The sequence below is a fragment of the Pithys albifrons genome, chromosome 1, assembly GCF_047495875.1.
Source record: "Pithys albifrons albifrons isolate INPA30051 chromosome 1, PitAlb_v1, whole genome shotgun sequence".
NCBI classification, from domain to species: domain Eukaryota; kingdom Metazoa; phylum Chordata; class Aves; order Passeriformes; family Thamnophilidae; genus Pithys; species Pithys albifrons.
The window spans coordinates 71,993,170-72,013,027 of record NC_092458.1 but is presented as its reverse complement, the minus strand read 5'-3'; the positions used below and the strand labels follow the sequence as shown (position 1 = coordinate 72,013,027).

At 37.8% G+C, this 19,858-nt stretch overlaps 1 protein-coding gene across 3 annotated transcripts; it reads right to left on the bottom strand.

The window, feature by feature from the left end:
• Window positions 1-2,493: 2,493 nt before the first annotated feature.
• On the bottom strand, window positions 2,494-19,738 carry KBTBD3 (kelch repeat and BTB domain containing 3). 3 transcript variants are annotated; one of them, XM_071554972.1, is made up of 4 exons: window positions 12,043-12,829; window positions 11,196-11,399; window positions 10,702-10,943; window positions 2,494-8,049 (listed from the first exon to the last, which is right to left on the bottom strand). In XM_071554972.1, the coding sequence occupies exons 3-4, from the start codon at window positions 10,923-10,925 to the stop codon at window positions 6,429-6,431; spliced, it is 1,845 nt and encodes a 614-aa protein (XP_071411073.1). In that variant the 5' UTR covers window positions 10,926-10,943; window positions 11,196-11,399; window positions 12,043-12,829; the 3' UTR covers window positions 2,494-6,428. The 3 variants fall into 3 exon arrangements, with proteins under 3 accessions (XP_071411073.1, XP_071411083.1, XP_071411092.1); XM_071554982.1 differs by lacking the exons at window positions 11,196-11,399; window positions 12,043-12,829 and adding an exon at window positions 19,600-19,738; XM_071554991.1 differs by lacking the exon at window positions 12,043-12,829 and having other exon boundaries at window positions 11,196-11,623.
• Between the last annotated feature and the right edge of the window lie 120 nt (window positions 19,739-19,858).

The window sequence follows — 19,858 nt, the reverse complement described above, 5'->3', positions numbered from 1 at the left end:
CGTTCAAGTCCTGAGGTCCATCTGCCACGGCCGAGCGAGCTTAGACAGTGACAGTGAAGTCCTCGGGACTGTCACAGCACCCGGTACTAACCGGGGCTGGCCCTGCTGAGCATCCGAGATGTGACGGGATGGGATGGCAGGGAGGCATTGAACTGCCAGGAGACGGTCCCCACTGAGACTCGAACTCAGGTCCTTGGGATTCAAGAGTCCAGAGTGCTCTCCTTTACACCACGGGACTGTTTCTAGATGCTGTAATTAAAGAAAGGAAAACAACTTTCGAAAAGAGCTGCGTATGTAAGGCGCCCCCTCCCGATGTGGGCGAATACACACACCAAACGCTGTTGCGAAGCTCTCTGGTTTGGGGCTCCTCCGCCAAGAGGTGCCTGGTGCTCTTATAGAATCATGGAATCGATAGGATTGGAAAAGACCTTTCAGATCATCAAGTCCAGTCCTTGGTCCAACTCCAGTCCCTTTACCAGGTCATGGCACTCAGTGCCACGTCCAATCTCAGTTTAAAAACCTCCAGGGATGGGGAATCCACCACCTCTCTGGGCAGGCCATTCCAATGCCTGAGCACTCTCTCTGTAAAGAGTTTTTTTTCTGATATCGAACTTAAATTTCCCCTGGCAGAGCTTGAGCCCGTGCCCCCTTGTCCTGTTGCTGAGTGCCCGGAAGAAGAGACCAACCCTCACCTGGCTGTAACTTCCCTTATGTCGCATCCTGTTGCCTTGGTCACATAACCTTCGTGCAGGCTTAAGGCACTACATTTTGTCTGAAGTTTCCTGCCCCTGTTCTGCCTACCCCAATGTGTGCACATATTATTTTTCATATTTATTAACTTTTAATTTATTACTTCCTCAGTCCTTTCAAATCCAAGTTTTGGACTTGTTTATTTTCACTGGACAGATAAGTTATTTGATTAATACAGCTTCAAGTGATCAAAATCGTGATGGAAGTACAAATCTCCTTTAAAACAGTATTTTTCCAGTTTCAGTCAACCATTCTGATAGTGAACTTCCTGAAAATATTTCATAGAAACTAAAGGTTATGAACTGATAAGTTTCCTTACAGGTAGTGGTAGTTTTGCTGCTTTACTTGCCCATGGTGTACTGAAAATCATAACAAAATTAAAAAAGGAAATAGGAGTAGGGTAGCAAGACCATGCCACACTGCTGGCATATATTAATACAGTGTTATTTCTGAGGCCTATGTACAAACTTGGCTTCCATTTACATTATTGTCAGTATTTTCTCAATGCTCAGGAATGAGATTCAAGTGTGCCCTAAAGGTCTTGCAAAGTAGTTCAAACTAGATTCAGGTGCAGGGAGGTGGGAAAATGGTGGAAAGTGAAAGTCATTAACAATCTGAACCTCTGCCAGTCTGCAAAAATAATTAGTCTTAATTGCACCTCATTGAGTGTCTTATTGCAAAGCACAAAACCACTAAATATGATTAGTATCCATTAGAATAATTTTAACTAGGAATCATATGATTTCCTACAGTAGCTGTGCACGTAATTCTAATTAGCTCTATTATGGAGACTATTGACCACTGGTGAAAAATCTTGGTATGTGCTAACTTCCTCCAACAAAAATCCTTGGACCTCTTTCATTCATGTGAACTGTCTTGCACTTATGTGTAATTTGTGTGTATTTTACTCATTTACTTGCTTTTGATGACAATAGGAAAAGCCCCATCATATGGTCTACTCCAGATACAAACTGTTCATCCTTCATGAATTTGCTGTTTTGTAGAACATACATACACAATTTTCTTCTGATTTTGCACAGGGTTACACAACTAGAGCTCTCAAATTTGGTCTGTGAATCCCTCCATTGTTCAATATAAGCTTTTAACATTGTGAACTCTGTTGGCACGCTTTGTACATGTCTCCAAATGACGTTTGCTAGCTGTGAGGCAAAGGTCTTGGAGCACTGGAAGGTTCATTTGTATTGCTGTGACTATTTTATGTGTACACAGGTTTGAGGGTTACAGAATTTTAAGTTCTGCAAGAATGCAATACAACACAGGGCTCCCTCACTACGTATTGATGCCATTTCTGCACCATAGCAGTTTGCAAGTCCATCTCAGTAAAAATAAATAGCTAATCATTTGCATTACTTAAACTGTTAAAAAAACTTGTCTGAGTTAGATGGATCTAGTAAAAAAATGAAAAAAATACCAATTTCCATGAATACATTACAGTGCTAAACTTAGAACATTTCAGCATGGGAACAGCAACTCAATATGCAAAGGATATACAAATACAAGGTCCAAGGATGACTACAATAACCCCTCACTGCAGTTTTCATGCATGCTAATGGCATTCTTCCTTATAATCTAACATTCAAAATGTTCTCCAGTTTAAAAAAAAAAAGAGAGGGAAACAAAAAAGGAGTTAACCACATTAGAAACACTGTAGATTCTTTGTATTTTGAAATTCACTTAAAAAAAAAATCAGACCTGAGTAGAGTTCAATTGTTCAGTGTTTTATTTCACAAAAGAATGAACATCTCGGCAACATGTAGTACCATACTTTCCCCATATCAGCAGAGCCAGGCAGCAGCAAAATGTTACTAATTTCTATGCTTTTTTGGATGTTAGAAGGGAAAAAAAGTAAATTGAGCATAATGGTTAACTATAAATATTGTCAAACATAGCCCTGTTTTCAGTCTGTTTTAATTAAAATAGATCTTATGCTGCCTCCTGTTGGTCACCAACAAACAGAAACATCTACAATTAGACTCCACATTACAAATTCCAGTCAGCACATTCTACAGCCTATACCTTGCCTACTACCTAATACTAACCAGAGGAGGTAAATAGCTTTCTTCATGGAATAAAACCATAAATAAATCTGACCTGATAAATCAACTCAATTTTGTGAATATAATGAATTAACAGTAGCAAAATAACTTCTTAAAAATGTACTTAGAATATAGAAAACAAAAAATTAATACATAAATAATAATCATCAGGTCTGTGCAAACATAATCAATATAAACACCTAAATAATTGATATTGTAACAACTAAACCAGTGTGATAACATTACCAAAGTGCTAAATGTTTTGATAGCATTCTTTAAAAATTAAGATTATCCAATATAATCATCACTGGATATTAAAATCCCACATACAATATATATTATCTCCATGTATATTATACTGGTCATGCTTATAATGTGTTCTGTGACATAAAATAGAATTGTATTAGAAATGTTTTGGTTACATCATTTAAGTGCAAATAGTAATTATAATTTTACATGCAATTTGTATCTTTTAGACATCTTACTCTATTTCAGTGAGAACACTGGTAATCATTAATGTAGTCATCAGCTATTTTTTAAGGAAGGTACTTTTTCATAAAATACTGTAAGCTTTGAAAAGTCAAAAAAGATACAGAAAAACTCGCTTTGCACTAACTTTGTGACCTTTATTAAATTGCATAACAGCTGTGTAAAGTAGAATGAAAAATCTATTTGATCCAGACTTACAGCAGTTACTCATGCAAATAATCCACATTCTTCTGTGTAGCTGACTTCACTGAGATTCTTTACATCTTTAGCAATTAATTACGGGGTTTGGAACACAGGCCTTTAATTCTATCACAAAGCCTTGTTTTAAACTATGACTGTCTAACACAGCTGCTTCTGCATTAAATTCTGCTACCAAATTTAATACTTTGTATGTGGAATTGTGGCAAATGACGCTTTTTCCTTCTGTGAGATCCATAGTATAGGCTTACCTGCCTAACTGAAGAAAAACAGTCTCGTTTCACGGTAACTTTTCTGTAAGCAATACTAGAAAGTAACTGGCACTACTACATAATTTCCTGATCACTGAGTAAAAGAGTTCAACTCCATGTGAAGTCCATGAGTGATTTGTCAAACGGTCAACTGACATTAGTTCCTGTGCAAGTGTAGCGTAGAATATTAAAGAAGCATGTCTGTTTTCCCAATTAAGCTTCATTCAGTATTCACTATCTACACTAATCTATCTCATATGCCATTGCTCTGTCTGATATCATATACCAGTCTTATACATACAGCCAGGCAGCTGGATGGAAGTCTGCCAAAAAAGTCTGCTGTAAGGAAAAGCTTGGAGGAAAGAGCATCACCTGAATTACTGATTGACTCACTCACTTGCTGTTTATGTGATCTGGTGATTTGGTCATGATAGTGACCATTAAAAAACCCTTGCAATTCTCTAGTCTCTTCCAATTTGCATAGCTATTTATACCCACATAGTATAGGCATAATTTGTTACTTTTCTCATTACATACATTGCATATTCATAATACTCAGGTATAAAACCAACAAAAATACACAAGCAAAGGAGAATTGGGCCTCGTATTCTGATGACGTGACAAGTTGCAATAATTAACGCTTAATGAAATCTCTAAGCTACGCTGAGTAGCTTTATTAGTACTATTAATAATTAAAACTACTGTTCTCCTATATGTCTTATTTTTCTCCTAGAGGTTCAGTAAGCAGGAATAATATTCTCCTTCTCTCTATTCAATACTACTCAATACATTTGCTTTGCACTAACAAAAAGTAGTTGTGTTCTAATATAAAAATATGTGCATTTCTGTAAGGTGATTATAGAGGTTCCCTAACTATGTGTAATTGCAGTATGATTTGGAGACTCTATGCAAAATGCAAAATAAATGTGGAAGTTGCCTGAAGCCCCTATTTACTTCTACACAACTGACATGCATCTTAATACAAATGAATTACTGAGTGGAAGGTTTCTTCTCTATGAATATTTCTCCAATCAGCATAATCTTAACTTACATACTTATGAAAAGAGTTATAATAAATGTTATCTAAATTTAGGAAGTTATCTGTTAACAAATTATAGTCATACAGAATTCTGTTCTTCACTGTTTTAAACAGAATTGTGTTCTAGGCAGTATTAGGTTTTAAGCATTACTATTGAGCTTGAGTTTTGCAAAAAGTACATGCAGTAGTGATGTGATAATGAACTTACTACAGCTGTCTCAAGTCATATGAAAGATGTTCCAGATGCCTCACTAAACTTTATTCCTTTTTAAACTGCTTGAAAAAGGTGTGCTTAGATGTTCAGAACCATTCTGTCTGGCCTAAGACAACCTTACTGCTTACACGATACTTACAAGGAACATAAGGGCTCTCAATGTCTTGTCAAATATCTGGTAAAAAAAATTCTAAGGCTGTAGAAAATCACAAATGAATTTATGAAACCTAGCTAATTTCACTGTCCTCCTGTCAGAAAGAGGACCCACTCTGTAAGTGTGAGATCAAATTTACTTCATAATGTATGCCTAGACTAATATTAATACTAAAAGTCCATTACAATTTTAACATTATTATAGATGACTACTGGAAGTTTATCAAGCCTCGTATCGTGTAGTGTTCACTGGATAATATTTTAACACATAAAATTCCATTAAGTAAAAGATAAAGTGTTTTAATTCATTTAAACCATTACAGAAGATTTTTCACCTCAGAAATACTATTTACTTTGACTTTTAATGTGGGGGTGTATTTTTGTAACTTTTTTTTGATGTATGACAAGATACAAACTTTTCCCATAGTTAACTGAAGCAACAACTACAATTTGTTTTACAGCTTGCTGCTATAAGCAGCCTGGTGACTGCTTAGTAGGTAGCATTGGAGACTTCAGAGATGGAAGACTTCTGTTAGAAAACATCCTCAAATGTTTTTTCTTTAGTTAACAGCATGACTGAGCAAAGATATCACAGGTATCATTCATACTGTAGAAATCTTGCCCTCCCTGCAGCATGTTATTGACGTTTATCTTGCTACAATTAATGGGATGGAAACAGAAAATAAAGCTACTACTAAGTCACAGGGATGGAGAAAAACTGGTAAAACTGAAGAGCTAAAGTAAGATGATAGGAATTATCAGTCTCTTCAAGTTAGATACCTGGTTTTAATGCTGTGAAGGTCACTTTGGCTCTTGCCCTTGCTAGGGTTGTTCTGATAATATAAAGCTGACAATTCCTCTTACAGGTTTATGAATATAAAAAAAATAAAGAAAACAATAATAATGTAATTTCTTTTAAACTTCAGTTACTTAGGGAAAACAGTATCACAGTCAGTTTTCTCATTTAGCAATTTGTCTACTGGGACAACTGTCAGTATTACAGAAATAATGGCACATATTACACAATGAATTCCTCATGACTGTTGTTTTTTTATGGAAAGCAGTACCATTTTTAAAATTATTAGATAAGTAATATTTTCTGTATAATGACTAGCATGAATGACATTTTAATGGAGTCTTCCAAAAGCAATCCTACATCATACAATTTGAACTGAAGATTTAAACAAACAAGTACATATTTTTCCATCTGTAAATGAATACTTAAAAATCTGTTCTAAAACTTTTGCATTTAAATAGATTCTTTTGATTCAGGAGTTTCAAAATTCCCCAGAGCAAATTGTCAGCACAGGTGACCAGGGGTCTCTATATTTATTAAACTGAATGACTTGACAGTAAAACTCAGTTAAGGCTCTTGGCATTGGTGAAACTTCTTCCCACTCAGACCTACTACTATGGTAGACTTGAACTTCATCTGTGATTTCTTCTGGAGCATAATCACCACCTAATATATAAATTTTGTCTTCTGTCCCAACTGCCCCTGCATTAAAGCCGGCACATTCAAAAGATCCTTCCCCTTTCCAAACACAGGTTTCTGGACAAAAACTGTAGACCTTGTAGGTGGAGAGATCACATATGTACAATGTACAGTTCACTGGAACAGCTTTGATTAGAGTTGCATGGAAAAACTGCCCAAATTCTGCTACAAGCTCAGACCACTGATCAGTCATAGCATTATACTTAAAGAAACAGTCAAGGGATGGATTAAAGGCATCAGTAATCTCTACTTCTGAGCCAAGGACATAAATTATGTTCTGACATGCACTTGCTTCTGGATAGTAGATACCTCTTGGTAATTGGCTTACAGATTTCCAGTCTTTGGAAAGAGGATTATAGGATTCTACATCCAAAAGACTTCGGGTTTCTTGAGCTCCTCTGGTCTTTCCACCTATTACAAAGAGCTGATTTAAGGTTACAACAGATGTGTGCATTGTCCGTGGTTTTTTCATAGCTGACACTATGGAGAATTCATTGCTGACTGGACAGTAGCACCAGGTTTGGTCAGTGGCATCATGAAACGGTTCAGCAATATGAAGCCTGACAGTCCTGTAACAGTTCCCCTTGCATCCTCCAGTTATAAATATTTTTTCTCCATAGCTAGATAAACTTGACCCTGGCAGATCAATCATGTGCGTATGTGGTAGTTCCTTCCATTTATCTGTTTTGATGTTGTAGCAGAATGTATGTCTATTTTCTCCATCTTCATCAGTTTTATGAACAAATATGTATTTTTCTGTTGTTGAGGGACGTGCATCTGGATACAGTCCACTAAAGTTTTGCACACTTTTAACTGCATCACTGATAATTACTGAGCAATTAGCACTCTTAAGTAAGTGTTCTTCAGAATGCAGAAAGTCCTGCAAAGTCTTTTCAGGTAACTGGTGGAGTCTCACTTTTTTAATCAAATTAGGCAGGTATTTCTGCCGTGTTTCTAAGTTGTGCTTGGTCCACTGAAGGACAGCTTTCAACACTGATTCTTCCTCAGGGACATTTAGCTCATCAGCTTCAAGACATTTTTGTAGTATTTCAAAATTCATCTCCAAAAAATCACTTGATCTGAGCAGCAATGAAAAGTGGTGCTGTACAAAATCTAGTGCATGATCAAACAAGCGGACGGACCCATAACTTTCTGATAGAGAAAGCAACTGTAGGCAATTCACAAGATCAATACTTCTTATTAGAAAGTCACTGCAAGCTTTGGAAAGGAGTGAAACTTGAAGGAATGATGACAGTTGGAAGAGCATTTCCACGTTATCATTTGTTATCTCTGTTTTTCCTGTGTAAGCATAATCAAGAAAAGCTTTCACTGCCTTTGGTGATAGATTACTAATAGTAACATTGCCATCATCTCGTTCTTTCATATTAACTTCAAACATGGCTCTGTGAATAAAATACAAAGATACACACACAAAGATTTAGCAAACAGCAGAAACACTGATGTGAGAGGAAGGAGGAGTTTATAATAAGGTGGGCTGATCTAAAATAGGCCTAAAGTATGGAAGTTCTTATAAGAAAGAACAGTGCATTTACTTGGCATGTTTGAAGAAAAAAAAAGGAGTGGTGACAAGAAAATATTCAAAGTGGTGGCTTAAAAAATTATAGCTGCACCTGTGTTTTCTATGGATTTTCACAGAGAGCGAATAAGTCTCAAGGTGAGAGCTTTCAACTGAGAGAGAAACTGTGAGATTGTTCAGGACAGCATCAGTTTCAATAGCTTAGGAAAGAAAGGCTTATTTAAAAATATATAGTAAAAAAAGCCCCATGATTTAGGTCATGCAGTCTGAATGAATACATAACATTAAGTGAAAAAAGGCTTTCCAAATTGCAGGCTGAGCAACTGGCAGGAGGGATGATGGGTGCATTTCGCAGGATTAAGAAGTATGTGAGGGGTGAATATGGAAAAAAAACCACTAGGAAACAATTCTTGCTTTAGAATTGACAGATGAATGAGTACAGGCCAAGGTCAGAAAAAGATAATGTTTTGACATAGGATTGCATGACACAATGAAACTGTGAAGAAAGTAGATTGTGATTGACTACAAAGATGGTTGAAACTGTGGAATGAACTATGGGTCAGATCTGTAGACATTTTATAAAACTTCAACTGCTTTATTCTAAATATGTAATAACATTTAACTATTTTACACAATCTAATATGACAAGATAAAATAATTAAAGTTTTTCAAACCAGTAAGTGCTGGCAACAGAACAATGTTGCAATATCCTGTGCTATACCCTGAGCGTGAAGTTGGGTTAGGAATGGCTTCTGAACTTTACAAAAGATGTAGTGGAGGAAGATTCAGATAAATCATCAGATGCTAAGTACAGAATCTGGATTATTATTAATATATCATGGACAGTTCATATTAAAAAAGAATTATATCATAGTTCAGTTATACAGTTAATATCTCTATAGTACGGGATTTTTAAAGTCCCATCCTTTTCTGAAGCCAAAGAAAGAAAAAAAGAATTTACTGTGTATAGCATCCTCTTTAGGAAGTGAATGTCCTGTAAAGCAGGAACTTGTCTGACTTCCTGAACAAGGACATAAAATTACAGTAAGACACGTATGTCCCAAAGACCTTTTTGCATCCTGAATTATGACCCTTAGAACCCTTTCCTCATTAACCCAAGAGCTATGAAGGAAATTTCTAATTATGGGGTAAAATAGTAACTGAAAAACACCAGTAGAAGGAGAGCAAATTTGGGCAAAGGCTTTGACTCTGAAGGCTAACAAGTAAGAATCAAAATGTTGCTGAATCTTGGGTTTACACAAGGAAACCAACTAAGATAAATCCTAAGGCCAAGGAAGACAAAAGGTGTTCCATTTTAAAATGTATCTAGTGGACTTAAGTAATTTTTATTCCTTGAAGGTAAAAAATGGGCCTTGCATTCCAGGACAACTTATGAATCTGACAGCTGCTATTATAACTGTTAGAAGTAGGGAGAGATCTTTCCTGGCAACTTTTCACCTGTAGAGGGTATAGGTAGTGAAAATGACACATGTTAGCATGTGTGTAACTTCAGTTCTATAAATTACCACTGGGAGCTATTTCATCCTAATATTTCTTCTACCAGAGCATCTAGCTGCTGTTAAGACATAAATGCAAATAGTTCTGTGTGTCAGAGAAAAAATAATTCTGTTGCTACAGTGGAGAAATTGCTCATTTCATTTGATTTCTTCTTTTTTCAGTAATTCTAAGAATATGTCTAGCTATCTTCTGTCCCATAGAACATGGGATGTTCCAGGAGATTTGAAAATAACACATCACCTCTGTACCAGCAACTGAGTCGAGGTCACTAACTCATTTCCAGGACCCCATTTTTTTCATTGTTTCCGTCTGACCTTTGTTTTTAGTAAACAGTGTATTCAGAAACAGACCTTCAGCATGGAATTGCAAGTTTGAGACTTACTAATAAAAGGGCTTGCAAGGTTCTTCATAAATATACTGTGTGTGAATGATCTGGCTGTTCCTTAAGAACATACAGCTTTAAGCACCAGAAGAAAGATCACAGATCCATTTCATGCTGAAAGGCTGAAATCTGTAGTTTAGAAAAAGTTTATCTGTTTAAATACCTCTGAAGACAATCTCTATATACCAACCACTCACCTTAGACAAACAAAATCCACTCCCATTCCAAAATTATGTACAGTTAATCCACAATTGCTCAATGGATACATTTGTAATCAACCTGTCATGTTTCACTATGTAAATGTATCCAAGTACATAGACTGTCCTACACAAAGTCAAACAATATCCTTGCAAACCTTCAAGTACTGATACAGAGAACAGGTAACCCTTAATAGATATAGAACTTGTGCTTACAGTATCAAACTTGTATTTCAGAGTGTTGACTGCTGTATGAATCCCAAATTCAGAGTCCTCATGCCACTTTGAAAATACAAACAGATGTAATTGATGTATCCTTTAAATGATACTTGAATGCTTCCCTCAAAAAAACTATTCCTTCCTTCCCTCCCAGAGAACTTAGAATTTATTTCCTGCAAACTCTTTTGAAAATTAGATTTACCTGAAAAAATCACTGCACGCTGCCAGTACACAACGATGACAGGGAATTATTTCATCTTTCACAACAATTTTAAAATCAAAAAATATATTTTGTTCTCTGAACTTCTGTAGTACTTTTAGAATTTGTTGTCCATGACCTTCAGCCACTAAGGCATTGATTTTATTTTCAGGAACAGAAATCCCATTGCAAATAGGTCTGCTAATGTAATCCCGTTGATTGGCCATGTTTTCTTCAATCTATTCCTGAAATGGAAAAATATGTAATTAATTCTACAGTCTTGTTATTAAAAAAAACCCCATACAACAAACAAAAAACTTCCCAACATTGAATTTAGATTGCAAGTCCTACGTGCAGTTAGAAATTTGTTTTATAAGTGACTTTTACACTGAATTTGATAATAATACTTCTGGTTTCTAAAATATAAACACACAGCATATTTTGAAAAGTAAAGAATATGCCATATATCAAAGAACAACTCTACAAATAATACTCACCTGTAGGAATTTGTCCAGTAAAGTCTGCAGGAAGCACATCAAGGAGTGTGACAGAATTTTTAATGGTCATTTAAGAGAAAGACTAGTCCTAGGCTCACCCTCAAGATCCCCCAAACACTTACAATTTAATGTAAGATGAGATGGAAAAAGAAAACTTTGTTACATATTTTAGATTCCAAAAGGCTCATTCTTCTACAGCTTGCCCTGGAAGGGAGATACAGGCTATTAGACTTCTTCCTAAGTGAATTCCCAAGAGACGCTTTACCCTGAAATAACAGAATACAAATGGACACCAACAGCCTGGATGAATCACGGGATTGCTGGGGCTTAACAAATCGGGCCACTTAGAGACAGTTTGGTGACACTACACCTTTGAGCGTTCACCCAATTGAAACTGATTTTGTCTTGTACCTCTAGTCTTGCTAAGGAAACTTTGTGTTTGCCCACTGTGAGCTTCATTTACAGTGGCATAAATTAACTGGCTTCAAAACCCATTAAATTTAAGACAATGCAATCTCCCTTTCAGCAGCCAAGTTCTGGTTCTGGTGAAAATCCCTATACTGACGTGCATTTTTTTCTATGGTAAGTTGGCTTTAACTGTTTTTTACAATGAAAATGTTACTCCACTTTTTTAACATAAAGAAGCTTTAAACATGAGTATATTTTATTTTACACTTATTTAAAGAGCTATTTATATGCTGCAAATGCATAAACTGACCTTACTGCAAATCTCTGTCAAGACTGCCCACTTTAAAGCTTAAAGAAACATTCCAAGGGGTTTTTTTTATTCCAGGATTTTGCTTCCTTCCACAATTCCAATTAAAATTAGCAACAGATAATGGCCCACCTGAATTGACAAGGAGATAAAAAATTCCAAGCCAAATCCAGAAACCAGAAAAATACTGGGTTTGGTTTTCAATTTCATGGAAAGGCTTATCTGATAACATGATACTTTCAGAGCGAACTAAAGCATCAGACAAGTCTTCTTCATGGGAAGTACTTTCACAGCAGACTGATCTATACTTTATCTAGTCAGGTAGCTCCAACCACAAATAGACCTCCATGTCTCCTGGAATAGAAGAGATCCAGTGATCTTGCTGCCAGCACTTGGCACCCTTGCAGAAGGCATCTTCTCCTTCCCATGGTCAGACAATCTCACGTATTCACTCTTTCCATTCTAAGCCTGAGGAACTAGGAAAATACAGAAGAACAAGACCACCATTTATTCTGATAATGTATGGCCTCCTCATGAGCCCCAACTTCCACAAATCCTAAAGCTTTTCTGTATGTCAGAATTCTCTAGAAAATACCCTTTTCTTATGAACTTAAAATCCTCCTCCTCAAAAGACTGAATTTTCAAAAGGAGAGTTGTTTCAATTATATTAGTTTCCGACATTTGAATGAAACTTTTTTTGAGAAGTGAATTTCAAAGTTTATTTGGCATCACGTAAAGTAACATTTATTCTAAAAGAAATGTAAACCTTTTCACAAAATTCTGGCACTGACAATAGATAGTAGAAATCTTTCTTCTTTATATGTAATTTTTATAGCAAGCTCCAATCTACAATTTTTTTTGTGTAGGTAAAATTACCAATATCAGTAATATTCATCTTTGTATAATGAACACAGAAACATTCTACTCTTATCAAGGCCATCTCTGCTATTTTAGTCAAAGACATCATATAATCACTTTCATCAAAGCAATCTATGTTTCAGAAAGTTTTCTTTTACCACACTATTACCACAAGAAGACTATACCACCAGTACACTGGTGTCAAGACTGCAAACTTCTTAATTACACAATCAATTTATTAATGCTTACAATTTGTTCTTCTGTTAAACTGTAATTTGATTTAATCCTGTTGTATATTTTTTCACTCTTTTAATTATCGTATTGATAGCCTCTCCCAACTTTCATTACAATGAATAATTGCCAATCTTTCCAAGATCCATTTATAAGACTGAATTTTTGTTTTTCCTTACTGTGTCTTGCAGTTTTCTCTTCATCCACTACAGTTTGATCTTAAATTTGTTTCACTGATATCAGATTTGTTGTACAACATTATGGTTAAGATCTCATTGCTGTCTCACTACTCCAGTTTGCAGGTCATCTAGTGCATCCTAATCCTAATCTCTAATAGCAGTGTCTCATTGTTTTATTAAAGGCAAAATTCAGTAGTGTATCGTTAATGTTTTTGTCCATCATTAAGTTATGTAGTAATCAACACTGTGCTACCACTTAACCTAATTCACCCTCTCCTTCATTAAGGAAATACGTATTAATAAATTGAATTCTTATCTCTCTTATAGCTGATTCCTAATTTATTTGATAATTTTGGTATTAATTTACCACTCTACTGAATCTGTTGATGAATTCAGCTAAAACTTGGTCTGTTAAACAAGGCCAACTAGTATTTATAATTATTTAATTCTTTCTTCTACAAAGCCATGTGAATTAATCAATAGGGCTTTTTAATAAATATTTGATCAAGTTACTGACAAAAGGGTAGAAAACATAGGGGGTGCAGATGTATGTTGCACAGGTCTGCAGTTCAGGAAAGCTGGGCTACAAGCCTGCTTTTATTTGCTCCATTAACTCCCACAGGATTTCAATTAAAAAGCCTCTTTTTATGTGGATTACCCAGAACCAAACTCCAGCAGAGGGTTCATTAGAGTTGGGATCTCCTGTTTCTTAGCACATGGCTGTGTGCCACAGAGCAGCCAGCCTTCCAACACCTCCTGCAACGTGACACAACAGACCCTGAGCACTGCCGGATGGGACCCCATCACAGACCACTTGACAAAGGTCCCCTGCTCACACACCAGACGTTTAAATTCCCTGTGCTCACAAATGCCCCATTAGCTATTACCCTGATTTTCTAAATAAAACCCCAAAAAACCAAAAAAACCCAAAACCAAAGACAACCCTAAGCAATTCCAAAATTGAACTGCCTCAAAGTTAATACACTTGCCCTGGTTTTTGGTTTCTTGTTTTGTTTTTCTGAAAAGCCACCTTAAACAATGGGCCAAATGCACATTACAGTGAAATTTGATACAATCTTCACAGTTATTAAGGCCAACCCCACATAATACATGCTTGGGGGACATGTATGTACCTCTCAAAGCTATCTGAACAGATCTACAGTTGAGGGGCACGGCATTCTGCACACTTGATAGCTAAGTAGCAGGCAATGGCCAGCCTATGTATGGCCACAGAGCTGCTAGCAGCTGAGCAGAAGGAGGCTGGGGACAGTGAGCTAATTTTGGTCATTAGTATGGATGAAATAAGGGACCACCTGGGAGCTCTGAGGGTAAGAGCATTCCTATGGTCTGTCACAAATCAATAAGGACCCAGACCTCATTAGTTCTGCTGTTTACAAGATCCCTCTGTTTTAAGAATCATAAAATGCTTCAGGTTAGAAGAAGCCTTAAAGATCATCTAGTCCCACCTCCTTGCCCATTTTAACACTGTCCCTTTCCCAAGATGATAAGGGATGGAGCAGTCTGGAACATAATGAGCTCATTGACCCAGACGCCAGGTAATCACACTGAGAAATCAAGAAGCCCATAGTCAAGATATGAGATATACACATATTCCTCTTTGCAGTATCTAATCTAATGGTAAAAAGCTACAAGATGTTTAACTGACCTTAATACCGTGCAAACAGCTGCCAAAATCACTCACTGAATTTCTAGGGTTATTGTTTTACTTCACCAATGCTAATGGTCCCTTTCCAAAGATAGTTAAAGACATAACACATTTATGATGATTTGCTTTTAGTTGGCACCATCAACAATCCTTCTTAAAATGTTCTTACAGTTCTGTATGTAGAAGTAGTCAGAATGAGTTGCTTATTTGCTTATACTTTTCCTTTGGAAAGTCCAGATGCCCTTTTGAGTATCAATTTCATAACCTGGATACATGTTCAAGCCTAGATTACACTAAAAGACTGTAAACACAGCATGTTGTTAAACTCATACAGCAGACCAAAAGCATCCAGGACAGACATTTTCAGAATATCTCAACAAGCATACACTAAAATAATAACCACTGCAATATGCCTCCTAAAAATGGTGTCCACATCCATTCCACCAGATTTGAAAGAGCAAAACAAACAGAACTGTGAAGAGAACTTTGAGCAGAGATGAACTTTTGTTTGCGAAGGGTCTGTTTGATCAGAACATACTCATATAATGTATATCGGTAAAGAATTTTGCTCTAAAGATTTTGCTGAAAACCAACAATCAAAACACCCAGATATGGGTACAGAAAGACAGTGGACAAGACTTAGACCAAACTGTTTGATAACTTTGTAACAGTAAGACAAAATATATATACAAATATGTGTGAATTTTAAAAGCCTAGAGGATGTTTTATGTCAAAGTATTGAGCATACATATCACATATAGGTAAGTTAGCACTTTGCCAGAAAAAGCCATTATGGCTGTGGCTGCCTGACCATAAACACGACCAAACCCTTGTAATGGGACTGAAGCTCCACTGTTCCCAACATGAAGGACACCAACCTTACATGAGGTGTGTAGTCACTCAGAAAGTACAAATAACATTCTGTGTGTAGATGTTCCCTCCTCTACCAACACAGCTGGCAAAACCAGTCTCAACTCAAGCTTTATTTGGGACTTCAGTATTGTTATGGGTTTAGCCAGGTGGGCCTAAACTTAGGTTTTAAAGTTCAGCTAGGCCTAGGATTGTCAGCTGATTTAAGCTGGGCTGAGCTAGCTAACAGCTGACTTCTTCTGGCCAATAATATTGTATTCCATACCATGTTGCATCATCTCAAAAGAGGTAAGAGCTGGTGTGTGGGTGTGGCTTTGTTCAGTTGCTTCACAGCTGTAGTCCCAGCAAGACACTCTGCTGTCCCAGGAGGGATGGGGAGGCCCAAGCCCGGAGCACCAGCTTACCATCATGTTATCTTAGGGAAGTAAAATGTTTCTTCTTAGCTTTTCTCTCTGCTTAAGTCTGTCTCTGAAGAATTGACTTCTCTGGAACGATTTGTAGTTAAAATGGTAGAATTTGTGTTTACTAGGAAGTGGGAAATTATTTCTTGTTATACATAACTTGTGTAAGTGTGTGTTATATTGTAGTTTTAATTTTCTCTTTTCTGTATAAATACATGTAGTTAGTTTCAGCATAAACCTAGTTTGAGGGTTTTTTCTTCCTCTCCCTCTTCTTTTCCCCTTAGCTGGTTGGGGGGAGGAGGAACCCCTTTCACTCTGTCCTGGACAGCTGGCGTTTTGCCAGCTCAACCCAGGACAAGTATTTACAAACAATTGTAAAATAATCTATCTGCTTTATCTGACAGCACAATACAGCTATGCCACAACACTCACCAATTAAAAAAAATTAGTTCTTAATACTTCTTAGCAGGTATCTTATGAGAAATAAATTGTTCTTCAATGGAACATTACATTTGTCACTTGGCCTTCTCCCAGCTTAGACAATATGTCTTACTGGATAGCGGGATTTGAAAAAAGAGATATTTAAGAGCTGACATTTTACAGTGTGATTTATGTACCTATGAAGAAAGAATTAAGAGCAATGAACATGAAGAAATTGTATACATTTCTCTAAAGTTCAAGATTTTTTTTCATACAAAATTTAACTGTACATTAAATATGTTTTGAAAAGGTCAAGGTCAGCATTTTAAAATCTAATATTAAAAATAAGTGCTATATTATTAAGTCTAGTATATACCCATTAAGATGATTTGCTATTTTCTCTCCTTACTCATTCAAAAGGGAAGAAACTAATAATTTCTTAACAAGTTTTAAAGACATCACTCTGCACTACACATCTACTTTAACTTTCACCAAGATGAGTATGAGTGAAACAGGTATCTGAAGGATTTGGTGACACTTCTCATTGCTGACTAAAAAGAAAAGAGTGGTTTAAAATGCAACAAAACTATAAATACTGAGTAAAAAGTTCTGTACTTTTATACTGTATTAATGTTTTGATTGTCAATGATTGTCTAAGATTGAAAATATTAAGAAAATTCCAGGTTCTTGTCTGGAAATTTCAATGCAACTGAGTCTCACAGCTTTTTCATAAATAACTGAACTTCAAAGAAAAATAATATTCAATCAATCATTTATAGACAACCAAAAAAAAAAAAGCCTGTGACATTCTGAGACATTTAATCCATAAAAGTGGCATTTATCAATAATACATGTTGAGATAGTATTCTCAGACTGAAATGTGACACAGAGACTTTAAAGCTTTGTGTCCTTCAGAAGTGATGGAAGAAAACAACAACATGGAAAAAAACCCAGTATGATACCAGCAGGAAGTAAGGAAATTGCACTGATTTCTGGAAGCATTCCAAAAGTGGAAGATTCCCACTCTGTAGGCAGTGATCGTTAAATGCATATTCTCTCACAAACATATGAATCCATTGAGATAAAGCAGTAATCACTCAGAAGAACTAAAACTGACTGGATTTTATCCTAAAGCTAAGTTTCTCAAATTCATCAAGTTCCTTTGCAAATTATTTTCTTAGCTAAAATGATCAAGAACTGTAATTTCTGACTTGCTGTACTTCTAATTCTGGCAAAAATAATAACTGCAAATTCTGGAAAAGAATCTAACTGCTTTTAATGGCTTCTAAAGTCTGTCAATTTTGTATGTGATTAAAAGATATTTTTTTCAAAACACACATGCCACATTGAGCATAGAGTAATTTGACATAGCTTATTATCATGTTTTATTTATAATAAAAATGTGGGTTTATATTCAATAGATACATAATTATATCACATATCATACAATGCATCTTGAGTTTCAGTTTGCGTTTACAAATGAAGCTTATTTTGAAAGAAAATCAGTAAATTCACTAGTGAAAAAACTGTTATATGTTTAAATTTCTCTAAGTAGACAGCATGGACCAGTCAAACCTATGAATCAAACCCACAGGGTTTTTGGAACTAGAAATATCACCCATCAGTAACTTAAATATAGATACAGCCACAATTTACACTTTGAAGTGTGCAGAATACAATACTTGAAACGTCAGCTGCAGTTTGATATTGGTGAATAGCATTTTCCTGAGTTTTTGTCTTGACTTTGCTAAATCCTCTTCTGCTGTTGGTTAACTTTGTCTCTGTCTTTAGATATTATAGATTATGTTATCCCTTGCTTCACTAAGTCATGAAGAAAAATGGGAATAATACTTTGAAATAAGTAAATTACACTACTGATTCCTCGATGAAACATTTTCTTACCCAAATGTTACTTCTGTGTTTAAAATATTTTGCAAAGACCAACCTTTACACAGTTATAACTGAGACTTATTTTAGGCAGAAGGGCCTTCTGGCCTGGGAGAAACAGCACTTTCCCCCCATGAGCAGGGAGCTGGCAATGCTAAACAAAAGAAACAAAAAACAACTGCAGTAATGTAATTTTCAATACTTTTCCATTTGTGCATGGTCAATATAGGATGGTCGAAATGTAAATATTTCTAAAGGCAAGCAACAGCAAGAAGGGTTGTAAATGTTCAAACAGGCACTACATTTTTAGCCATGGCCCAACTTTAGAACCAAGGGGCACAGGCCTTTATCACCTCTTCAGGATTTACAGATGGCCTGTCATTGAGGGCGCATGGAAACCCAGTTCTGACAACCATTAGAGCTCTCAGCAGAACGAGCATAGCAGACAAGAGGCTTTTGTTCAGGCAGACCTTTAGAAGGCAAAACCCAACCAGGGTGCTGCACATGCAGCATCTCTGCGGGGACAATCGGCTCCTCTTTTTTGGGCAGTACAAGGCAGTGAGACCCGGCAGGCAGGGGCAGCCCCGCTGCCACCGCTTTGCCAGGGGCCGGCACAGCTCCCCAGCAGGACGGACGTGCCGATGGCAACATCTCAGGAGGGCGCGCCGATGGCGGCGATGGGGCCGGGGACAGCGGGGAGCATCACCTGTCAGTGCCCTGCCACGGTGCCACCGGAACCAGCATCCCCATCCACCCCGCCCGCGCGCCTCCCACTGCATAAACACGTCCCTGTCTGGCGCCAACCCGGGGGCAGCCAGAAGTTACAGGGCAACTACGTTCCCTCTGTCACGGCCGAGGGTCTCGGTCATCATCGCTACCGCCACCATCGCTGTCCCCACCATCGCTATTCCCAGCCCTGCCCGCAGCCATCGCCCTGCCCCGCCCGCCGGGGGAGGGCAGCGGCGTCAGCGCCGCCACTGCGCATGCCCGGGCGGCCGGCGCGTGCGCCCCGCGGCGGCTCCGTTCATTCTAAGGGGACTAATCCCGGCAGGGCGGACGGGACGGCGCTTTGGGGGTCCCCTCCTCTCACGGCGCGGCCGCGGGAGCGGCCCCTCCGGCACTGCCGCCGCTTCGCAGCCGGCCAAGCGCCAGTGCCCTCCGAGCAGCGCGAACCCACCTGCAGCCAACACCCGCAGCTCACCGACCGGTCTGGCCCACCCTCCGCAGCAGCAGCGCCAGTGGATTGGCTTCTGCCGGTGTCATTCTCGTGCTCCTCGCCTTCGGAATGGTCCCGCCGGCCGTCAGTCCGGATGAGAGCCCGCCCCATCCGCAGCGGCTCCTCCCTGACGGCACCGCGGGCGCAGCTCCGCCGCAGGCGCCGCCTTTCCCCTGATAGGCCGGTACCTGGCGCATCCGCCTGTCACTCACGGCGCGCA

Coding starts and splice junctions, on each gene's coding strand:
- KBTBD3 (XM_071554982.1), bottom strand. CDS start 10,925: ATGGCCAATCAACGGGATTACATTAGCAGACCTATTTGCAATGGGATT. Junction 8,050..10,701: donor GCGTGCAGTGATTTTTTCAG/GTAAATCTAATT, acceptor TTTTATTCACAG/AGCCATGTTTGAAGTTAATA.